At 37.7% G+C, this 10,501-nt stretch overlaps 1 protein-coding gene across 2 annotated transcripts; it reads right to left on the bottom strand.

The window, feature by feature from the left end:
* Positions 1–4,801: 4,801 nt before the first annotated feature.
* Positions 4,802–8,965, bottom strand: LOC137936768 (uncharacterized). 2 transcript variants are annotated; one of them, XR_011109567.1, is made up of 2 exons: positions 6,305–6,979; positions 4,802–5,409 (listed from the first exon to the last, which is right to left on the bottom strand). XR_011109567.1 is itself a non-coding variant. In XM_068781640.1 (2 exons), exon 1 carries the CDS (start codon positions 8,862–8,864, stop codon positions 8,526–8,528), a length of 339 nt encoding a protein of 112 aa, XP_068637741.1. In that variant the 5' UTR covers positions 8,865–8,965; the 3' UTR covers positions 4,802–5,409; positions 7,718–8,525. The 2 variants fall into 2 exon arrangements, 1 of the variants encoding a protein (XP_068637741.1); XM_068781640.1 differs by lacking the exon at positions 6,305–6,979 and adding an exon at positions 7,718–8,965.
* Between the last annotated feature and the right edge of the window lie 1,536 nt (positions 8,966–10,501).

Below are 10,501 nucleotides of genomic sequence, written 5' to 3'. Positions count from 1 at the left end.
ACAACGTAAGAGGAAGTAAATCCCTAGCATTTATTTCCATCTGCCTAGGGGTGGCTTCGAACCAAGCCGGCTTGCGAGCGGCTCGTGTTCGGCTTGGTTCGACTCATTATATTTCGAGCTCAAGCCAAACTCGAACTCAGAAATGGGCTCGTTTAGGTTAACGAGCCGAGCTCTAACAGAGCCAGGTTCGGCTCGTCGGCTCACGAGCAGCGGGATCGGGGGTCTCTCTCTCGCCCTCACTCTCTTCTCTCCCGAAATTTTTTTTTCTGTCTCTCTCCTGCCCTCGCTCTCTTCTCTCCCGAAATTTTTTTTCGGTCTCTCTCCCGCCCTCGCTCTCTTCTCTCCCGAAATTTTTTTTCGGTCTCTCTCTCTCACCCTCGCTCTCTTCGTCTCCTCCTTCCCTTCTATCTTTTTCCTCTGAAATTCCCACTCTCGGCCTCAATCTCCCTTCTCCCTCTCGCCGCTGGTGCCCCTTCCGCCGCCGCTGCACCTAATCCTTCCCCCCGCTCATCGCCTTCTCTGCCTCTCATCGTCATCGCCGTCGACTCCCGTAGCGTCACTCTCACCTCGTCGTACCCCAATTAGAGCGGCTGCTCTGGACCCTCTCTCGTCATCGTCACCCCCCTACCACCGCTTGTTGCCGCCGTCAAATCAGCCTGCCACCACTCTCGTCGGAACGGGAACCCCCGGATACCTAAAGTTCAGAGAAAGGGGGAGAGATTATTTTCCCCCCTCGACGCTCCGTCCCGCACAACGTGCGAACTCGCATGTGCAGTTCACACATGCGAGTTTCGCACGTGTGGTTTTTATAAAAAAAAAAAAAAAACTTGCAAATCCTATTCTCAGCCTGTTTTTCTTATGGACGATGCAATAATACGTAAAAATATAATGTGTTAAAGTTAGCATTTGATAAAATTTTCCTGTTTATTTTTTTATTTTTTATAATTAATCTTGTACACAGTTAATTGGCTCACGTAATTGTTGTATTAATGTATAATAAACAACAATCAATAAATAATATAATATCTAATTTAATTAATTAATATATTAATTATACATTAAATTACTTATTTGTGTTGTAATCATGTTTGTTTTACCTAATTTGGGGTTTAAATATTATGTTTTAATTAAGTATACTATTATAAGTTACTCATTTTCTTGTTTTTTATATTTTTCTTATTTTGGGGCACTAACACTGGAAACTGTTTTCTAATGTATATGAACTTGTCCACACTAACACCAAGTTTGAAATTAAATTTCATGTAGAGGAATTAAATGAATTTGAAGCAGGAGATGAAGATGAACTTCAAATTTTAAGTTTATTGACTAACCCCCCTTATAATTCTCATATCCACAGTAGCTTCGGAGTCATTATTTAGTGTTGGTGGTAGAGCAATAGACTCGTATAGTTCTTCCTTGGTACCAAATACATTTCAAACTTTGATTTGTGGCATTGGTTGGGTTCGGACTCTTCACGGTATAAAGAAAAATCAAAAGGTGAATTTCTTTGATTAATTATTTATTATGATATTTTTTAGTTTTATTTATTAAATTTTTTTTTTATGATTACAGCCTAAGAAGAAGAGTGTAAAGATAATGCTACCAGCTACATGATTTTTCATGTTTTTCTCATCATGGAAATTTTGAATATTTTTAATGACATTAAGTAACTACTAGTGGAAGAGTATTTTTTTATCTGACAATAACTAATTTTATTTTTTTGTTTTTGTCATAGGTGGAGATTTTGCTCAAGCAAGGACGTATTTTATTTTCTAGCATAAAGAGAAATAATTGTAGTTTGTAAATTTATAATGGATTTATAGTTTTTATTTGGGTGATTGTAAATTGATATTGATATTTCATTTAATTTTGTTGTGTTTGATTATTGTATGGAATTTATTTATAATATTATGCAGTGTATGGAGTGTTTAGACTATTTTATGGAATGTATAAATAATTTATTGGAGAGTTTATGGAATGTATAAACAATTTTATGGAGTATTTATGTAGGTATTATGTATGTTGATTATGCCCAATTTATATAGAGATCATGTCGAATTTTATACAGGTATTATATATATAGATTATGCTTAATTTTAAGTATGTCCAATCTTATACATGTATTATATATATAGGTTATGCCCAATTTTATGTAAAATATATGCATAATTTTTTATATATTTTATTTGGTATATATTTTTTGAAAAGTTTTAAATGTATGTTGGGGCTCGAGTTCGGCTCGAAGCTCGACTCGAACTCGATGGGCTCGAGCTCGATAACAATTTTAGGCTCGAGATGAGGCTTGGCTTGAACATAGGCAGGTTCGGGCTCGGCTCGGCTCGATGCCACCCCTACATCTGCCTTCTAAACACTTCATATACCTCCTCAAATTGATCATTATCCTCTGTAACTGGATCATTTTCTCTCGTGGAATGCTTGCCCAATTCAATGGCCGTTTCCTCGCTTTCTCCTCCTTTCTTGAACCAAGGAAGTATAACTAAGAGGACCCAACCTAGTAAAAATAAAGAACGTCTTGTGACTGATACTCCCACAATCAGTGGAATGCTCTTCTTCTTCTCACAGTACCTTTAGCTGAGGATTGCAGAAGCACATCATTTTACTCGAGCGATATTCTCTTGTTGTTGATAATAGATTGCGGTACCATTCCATTGAGTTGATTGTCGGACAATTCTCTGTTAGACAGGAAGAAAATTTTATTCTAGCAAGAAATTCGTATCCTGTTGTTATCTAAAACCTTTGAACTACTTACAAAAAAATCCAAGAAAGGTAGTGTCCCAATAAAGTCTGGAAGTGATCCACTCAGGGCAAATCACTAGAAGAGAAGAGATTCAAACTTCAAATTTTAGATATTTCTTTTCTAAAAAAAAAGGATTTATGAAGCAAGTAATCAGGTATGATTAAACCTATTTAAATCAAGTTTAACAAGGGGTAGGTTGACCTTTTCTTGCTATAGGGTGGGCTCCCCCTTTTTCTATTTTGTTGATTTTTAGGGCTCACATATAAACACAAAGATCTTGAAGGAAAGAGAGAAGTGAAGAATTCTAGCTCTTGAAAAAATTTAGAGAAAAAACCAAGGGAGAGAAAGAAGCAGAAAAGAGAGAGGTGAACGGACGAATTTGAGCAAGAGGAAAAAACTTAAATGCTCTACCACATGCCTTGAGGTTGTATTTATAGTTGTATGAAGGTGTTTACAATGACTACAATACCTTTAGGGCTGCATGATTCAAAAAGAAAACGACATAAGAGGACATACACCAACTTGCATAATTATAATTTTATATCATCTCTATGAAAGTTCTCCTTATTTACTAGTCATACCGCCCTACACACTTAGTGTCTCTTAACATGTTTAACAAGGGATTTACCACACTAAATAACTTGAATGAATTATTGGGTCAAGCAAACAAACCATGTCAATGAGATATTGATTCATTTTTGGGTATTTTTCCCTTACTAACCCAAAATAGGAGAATTGGTTCGAGTGAACTAGCTTCAATTGGCATGTCCAATCTACATTGATTAAACTATGTGCAGCTAAAGATAGTGTAGTGTCAGTCATGGTTATTGATTATTAGTAGAAAAAATGTGTCCTAATTTTAATATTCATCTGATTTGTACCAAACTTTATTATGTTGTAAGAGCAAGGAATACATTAACTTAGTCTTAACTTCCCCTTCCTCTTCTCCTCTAATCTTTATAAAACTGCAAAATCTACTATTCATCATTGGTTTTCATATTCATGGCTAAGGAATCTGTAAAAAGTAGCTTAATCAATTATCAGTTGCACAAAGTTTTGTTGATGCTAATCGAATATTATACAGGGATCCAAAATTGACATTAGCAAGGCAAAGTGGACACAATTTGATCAATTTTTTCTGATATTTTCTTGAGCCTTTAGGAGAAAAAAAAATCGCTTCAATTCTTCTTCTTCCACCCTAACAATTAAATGGCTAAAAAATAAACTTATTACTCAGTTTGATAAGAAACAATAAAAAAATTAGGTTACAAAATATAAAGGCGGTATTTGTCTTTACTTTATTTTTAAATTTTATAAATAAATAAATATTAATAAAAACAATGCAAAGGTAACTTAATGTTGGAAGATACGAATATGTTAGAGTGTCATTTAGGGTATAATTATAATATTGGTATTTTTAACATCTATAAATATAATTAAGAGAGGCCTAATTTTCTCCAAATTGGTCGCTCTTCCTCTTCTCCTCAACTTTCTTTTTCTTCTTCTTACCCATTAATCTTTTTTATTGAGATTATACATCATAGAATCCTAAATTTTAACACTTAATAATTCGATAAAAAAACCAAAAAACCCATTAAAAAAATATATGTTTATAAAATGGGAGGAAAAAATCAACTATAAATTATATTATATTTATTTATGTACTTTAACCAAAATTTAAGTATATTTTAAATATGAGGATTTACAAGAGTAATTTTGGAGTTACTAAAATTATTTTAATAACTAGAAATAAGAAAATAAGAAAATATATAATTTAAATATATTGTGATTGTTTTGCATAAAGAGTAGTTGAGACCCATAGCTTGTATCAAAGAAAAATCGATAAATTCTGAGTAAAATAATTAGAAGAAGGGATGATAGAAATTCATAAAAACGGTTAAAAGATTATATATTTTTTAAAAAGAATTCAGAAATTTTTTATTTATTCAAATCAAGTCTAATACAGTATTTAGTGATGAACTCAGAGAGGGAATCTGGAACGGAGGGTCCCTTGCTCCAGTACGAACATGGCATCATTGATTTATGACCTCTTGGATCGCCATCATTGATTCCGCGTCCTCTCAGCGCCGCCGAGTTGAGCCCGCGTCCACTCCCGAGTCGCAACCGCGTCGTCCCTGTGTCGCGCCCGCGTCCACCCCGTGTCGCGGCCGCGTCCACCACCCAGTCGTTGCCGCGTTGCGCCCGCTTCGCAGCCGTGTCCCGCTCGCGTCCTCCCCACGTTCACCCCGAGCCGCCGCCGTGTAGAGCCCGCGTCACCGCCGCGTTCACCATGAGTCGCGCCCGCGTCCACCGGTGTGTCGCCCCCGCGTCATCCCCGAGTCGTGACCGCGTTCTTCCCGGACACCCACGCCAGGAAAGCGTCGTCGGATGTGTTTTCGCGGCAGCAGGTGATTCGGTTAACCAGAGCTAGAACGTTGGTGGAGAGCTTGGAGAGGTTGTCCATCTTGTACGAAATCTCTGTGAAAAGAGCTCCTGTCTGGTTCTTGACGGCATCTTTGCAGGCGTCTGGGAAAGTCACCACTGCACTCATGTTCGGAGATCTTGCTTGCTTTTCGAGGGGAGTGTTTTAGAGCTACGAGTGATTGATTTAGCCGTCTAAGAGACATGTCCATAGAGTTCAAAACAGTAGCCTCCATGAAAAGAAAAAAAAACAGAAAAAAAAAAAAAGTCAATCAACTTTCTGAGAAACATAGTCACCTATTAACTGCCTTGTTCTTCCTTGGATCATCTTTCTTTTCCTTGCAACGGTAAATAAGATTAAAAAAAAGCAACAATTGGGAATGTTATATTTTGATGAATACCATGTTGTTTTCTATTTTTCATGCAAACCAAAAAATACCATTGTTAACTCTAATTTGAAGATTAATGAGTTCAAATTTGTTAGAATAAAGGGTTTGTTTGGAGCCCCAAGAAAAAAAAAGAAAAAAATAATAAAAATAAGAGAATAATGATCAAATTCTAGTTTTATTTTATTTTTTAAGGGTTCTAAACAAACCCTAAGTTATAACACAAGAAAATAAAAAGACAGAAGAGCATAGTTAAGGGCAATCAATTTTTTTTTTTACTCAGCAAATACAGAGTTAAACCATGCTGTGAAACCATTTCTTTGATGTGGTCTGGAAATGATGTTAGTAAAAACCCCATGTAACATCGCGACAAGGAGTCTTGAGCCCTATTTCTGAAACACATAAAACTCTTTCACTCTCCCAGGAGTAATTGCCACAAACCCTGTACTTACTCATCTGAGCACTAATCATATTAACAAGCAATTGATGTGTGACAGCTTACTACTCTGAGAGCACTCTTTTATGGCAAGAGCTCAACCCTCTCGTCGCTTCCCAGTGCTATGTATGAAAATAACAGATTTCCCATTATGACACACAAGCATACAGAGAGCAATACAAACCAAAATCATAGTAGTTGAGATCAACCTCAGTATAGGATTTCCACTCTCCCCTGTGCCTGTACCCTGTGCTCTGAAAGAAATTTCTCAGTATGATAAACACTAAAGGAGTTGAGATCAACCTCAATTTAGGATTCTTTCCTATCACTCAGCCGACTGGCAAAGGCTAGAAGTGGTGGTGACCTTTGAAAGGCTGCAATGGTAGTTGCAAAATCTAGCATCTGGGATCCTGAAAAATACAACCAATGCTTTTTTATATCAGAGAACAGATTCCTGATCTTTATGAAGGTTAGCCGTCTGGGAATATATTTTTAAGCACTTAACCAATTCTTTTAAAACATCTTTAGTTGCATATTTATTTTAGAAACAGGTAATGCACAATTTAACCATGACATGGGTATTCAACATGGTTTGGCAATCCCTTACTTTAAAACTGCTGGGACTAATACACTTGATTCCTTAACAGATCCTGAGTTTCACTTTCAGTTGTCAAAGCTAGCATCTGAATCTTGCCAATTAATCTACAAAAATTTCCTTCATCCTGACGAATTATCCTACAAGAGTTAAGATAAAAATGTGGACATTCCCAATCATGTAATTTATCAGTCTTTTCTTAGTGTTTCTAGAAACTTCTCAGCAATCATTTAGATATTCCTAATCCAGTCAAATAGTCAATATTTTGGCAAAATAGTCCTTCACAGACACACTCATCTCTAATCTTAGCTTTTCAGTACCATTTTTCAGGATACCTTTTTTTAAAAATAAAATAAAATTTGAAGACAATGAGAAGGGGGAAACCTTGCTTTACTTATATGTTTTAATAATGATTTTGCCACCTCAATTCTGATTTCAGGTGAGACTGTCTTGACCAACAAGAGAAAAGTAAAAGCAGCAAATTCATTTATCATATATCTACAACAATTCCACAGCATTTTCTCATATTATGCATGCCACCCAATCCAAGAAGTTTACAGCAACCTCATATGAGGAAGCCCATAAAACCATTTGCAGTCAAGAGAATCCACCAAATGAATGTGGTCCATGGCAGATAAGTTGTTCATGTTACAGGTATCTTAGTGTACTTAAAAATGTATAAGGATTTGTAAGATAGAAAAAAAAACTAGATGCCTAAAACAAATGATGAACCTGTGGATCTCTTCAAGCTGATCTAGTTGTGCACATTTATATTGTACCTATTTCTCTTATGGGGGTGGTGATCATGGTTCAGACCTTCCTTGTGCAAAAGGGGAACAAAAAAAAAAAAAAAAACCTGAAGTTTATTATGACTTGATTAAGGACCCCAGATGCCCTATAACTGGAAAATTCTTCACCTCCATCAGCACCAACACAAACAGTTAGGGGTCAGTTGAGCACTACCATTACAAATCAATAAATCAGTGATGCCTATTTCACAATCGAGACTCTGACAAGCATTCAATACAAGCAAGAGTTTTAAGACCATTGAACATATAAGATATGGACAGTATAAAACATTAAGAGTAATGTAAGATTTTTAGAGAAAGAAAGTGCCAAACATGATGAAGTGGGCGTGGATAATGAATCTTGAGAAACTTCTTCTGAAAGCTTTCATATTTCTCCGCAGTCGAGGTCATGACCTAACTTTGCCCTTCACACATAATACACACCAAAACTAACTTTACAACTTCCCAATTCATGAATCACACAAGAGGTACACAATTATGGTCTTGTTTCAGTCAGATAAGTGGTCATAACAGATACAATTTGAAAGAGGATATCTTTCAATTGAAGATCAGCTGCTTAAAGAAGTCTCCGGGTAAATGTGAGCACCAAACAATGGAACAGTTATACCATCATGCTCTAACTTAGTTAACTAGGACGCCAGTTTTAGTCAAATCATGAGTGCTGGCGATCACACTCTGACAGGCTGAAACATTCATAGCAATTAACCCTCAACCCAAATAAATCATTGGCACTTAGCATTCCAACTCTCGTTTTTGAGTCAGTCTTTCGTTTCCCCCTCCGGGAAAATCACCTTGCAGAGATGCAGGGCCCTGGTCCTTCGGTATAAGTCCTCGCCGTGTCACCAACCGCCGAGATTTTACCATATCTGAAAAATATTAGAGCTTCAATTGCTCTCCACAACTGAGATACTGTTCACCCCGGAATCCAACAAGAGTTTCCATTTTGTATCTGTAATTTACTCCATTATTGGGAACTGTGGCGCTTATAATTACAAAAGGATTACATCATCACAAGCGCAAACGCAAAGCAGAGAAAAAGAAGCAAAGAAAAGGAAAGGCCCTACTAATTTCCTCCGAAAACCGGTCGATTCGAACAGGGAGAAACTGTCCGGTAAGGCTCTCATTGACCATCAGAATCGGAGGAGGCAGACGAGTGGGTGTCCTTCTGCGACGAAGGAAGAGGATTGCCACCCTTGAGGATCCAACCTAGGGCGAAAAAGGCAGCACCGGCGAGTATAGCAGTACCCCAAGCGTGCGAGTACCATTTACCATAGTGCCGAATCGCAAATCGCCATTGCTCCCGAAGAGTTGCAGCATCCGGAATTTCAGACTCTGGCGGATTCGGAAACTTGTACTTGTGGCCGGAAAAGGACCCGTCACCTTTTTTACCACCGGAGGCCTTGGGAGTATCAGAAGAAGAGAGGGTTTCTTTGGGCTTCGGCTTTTGTATCTCTGTCATGGCGAAAAGTCCTGTCGATGAATTCTTTCTCTCGCACAGCCGCACTCTCCTTCCTCTGACGACGAAGGCGGCCCTGCGCGATCGTGTACAGATGCCACGCCTTTCCCAATCCCACCCTTCCTTTTTTTATATTATAATCATATATAAAAGTTTAAGAAATCAATAAATATCATTAAGACATAAAATATATTATATTTTTAAATATTATAATCACTAATTGCGGTTGTGTACAAATCGTTCGTCTTGTCAAGAACAAAGTAATGAAAGAACGAAAAAACTAAAAGGAGAACATCTTTGTTCATGCTGAGAAACAAGAAAATTCGCCGTAATGATTCTTTCTTCGGCTCACCGGAAATTTCCCGATTCCGTGACCGAATCAGACGACACATGATCGTGATGATCAATCTCTCCCACGTACTCAAGAACCTCTCTCCACAGCCGCAGCTTCACCTTCAATGTTCCGTCCGCAATGCCGGAAACCCCGTTCAAGGGAAGTGTACAACGCACCACCTCGCCATCCCCATCCGTCTCAATCCCCTTTAAGGCATCTTTGACGCTCCACTTGGCGGTACCCATCAACTTCTTTCTCCCGAGGAACGGCACGGTGGGGCGACTGTAGATATCCAAGAAGAGCAGAGAATCGTCGTCGAAGAGGAACTCTTCCGTGACGGCGGAAATAAACTTTTTGTTCCAGGCGGTGTTTACAGCTCTCGTCCTATCAACCTTGGCAACGATCTGGTCGTCGTGGTAAACCCATAGTTTCACTGAAGCCCTGGTTTCCGTCTCCACCTCCAAGACTCTGTATGGGTGAGAGTATTGACGAGGGGAGGAGAGAGAATAAGATGAGGGAGTGGAGAAAGGGGTGAAAGGCACGACAGAGGAGGAACGCGAAGCCGCCATAAGTACAGGAGGGACTCGAGAGTGAACAGCAGTGAATGGCGCACTCCCTCGCTTATATACAAGGAGGGAAGGAGGGGCAGGGTATCCTAATCGAACCGCAACTACGAAAGAGGGTAAAATCTGCGTTACTTAATAGATATGGAAGGCAGAGGTATCCTAATCCTAATCGAATCACGAAAACGAAACGGGGTAATTCCTTGCAACTGAAGCGGAAGGGAATTGGAAACTTGTATTTTTGGTGTAGGAAGGATCGTGTAGCGGAATTCCTTACTGAATTCAAATTCGAAGAGCACTGATTCTTCAAATTCTCATCAATTTTTACTAATTCTTGGTTTATGACAGGTCTTCTTCGCAGAATTTCTGCCTGTGAGCTGAGATCCTTGATTTAGTTAGGCGAATTTTGTGATAATAAATTACGGAATTTATAAAATTTTAATTAAGTAAATATAAAACTTTCATATTTAATTGTCAAAATACTCAATTTTAACTTTAGTCAAAAGTATTTTATGATCTCTTTTTGTCCAATTGAGTTTAAATTTTTTTAATAAAACTTAAAAAAGCTCATTCCCACCTTTATTTAATTGATTTATATAATTTAAATTAAAATGCTATTTCAATCTAAAAACATTATTTAAATTTAGTTTTTAAAGAATCACATTTTTTTGGTAGAAGAAGTTTTATTACCTTGTATTTATTGTAAGACAATATCAAATTTATATATTATAATGGCCTACTCC

This window comes from Aristolochia californica, unplaced genomic scaffold (assembly GCF_029961685.1).
Source record: "Aristolochia californica isolate CCGP_79_NKW_82.1479 unplaced genomic scaffold, dmAriCali1.0.hap1 SCAF_10, whole genome shotgun sequence".
NCBI classification, from domain to species: Eukaryota; Viridiplantae; Streptophyta; class Magnoliopsida; order Piperales; family Aristolochiaceae; genus Aristolochia; species Aristolochia californica.
Note: the sequence above shows the minus strand (reverse complement) of the source record. Positions and strands in the feature narration are given on the sequence as shown.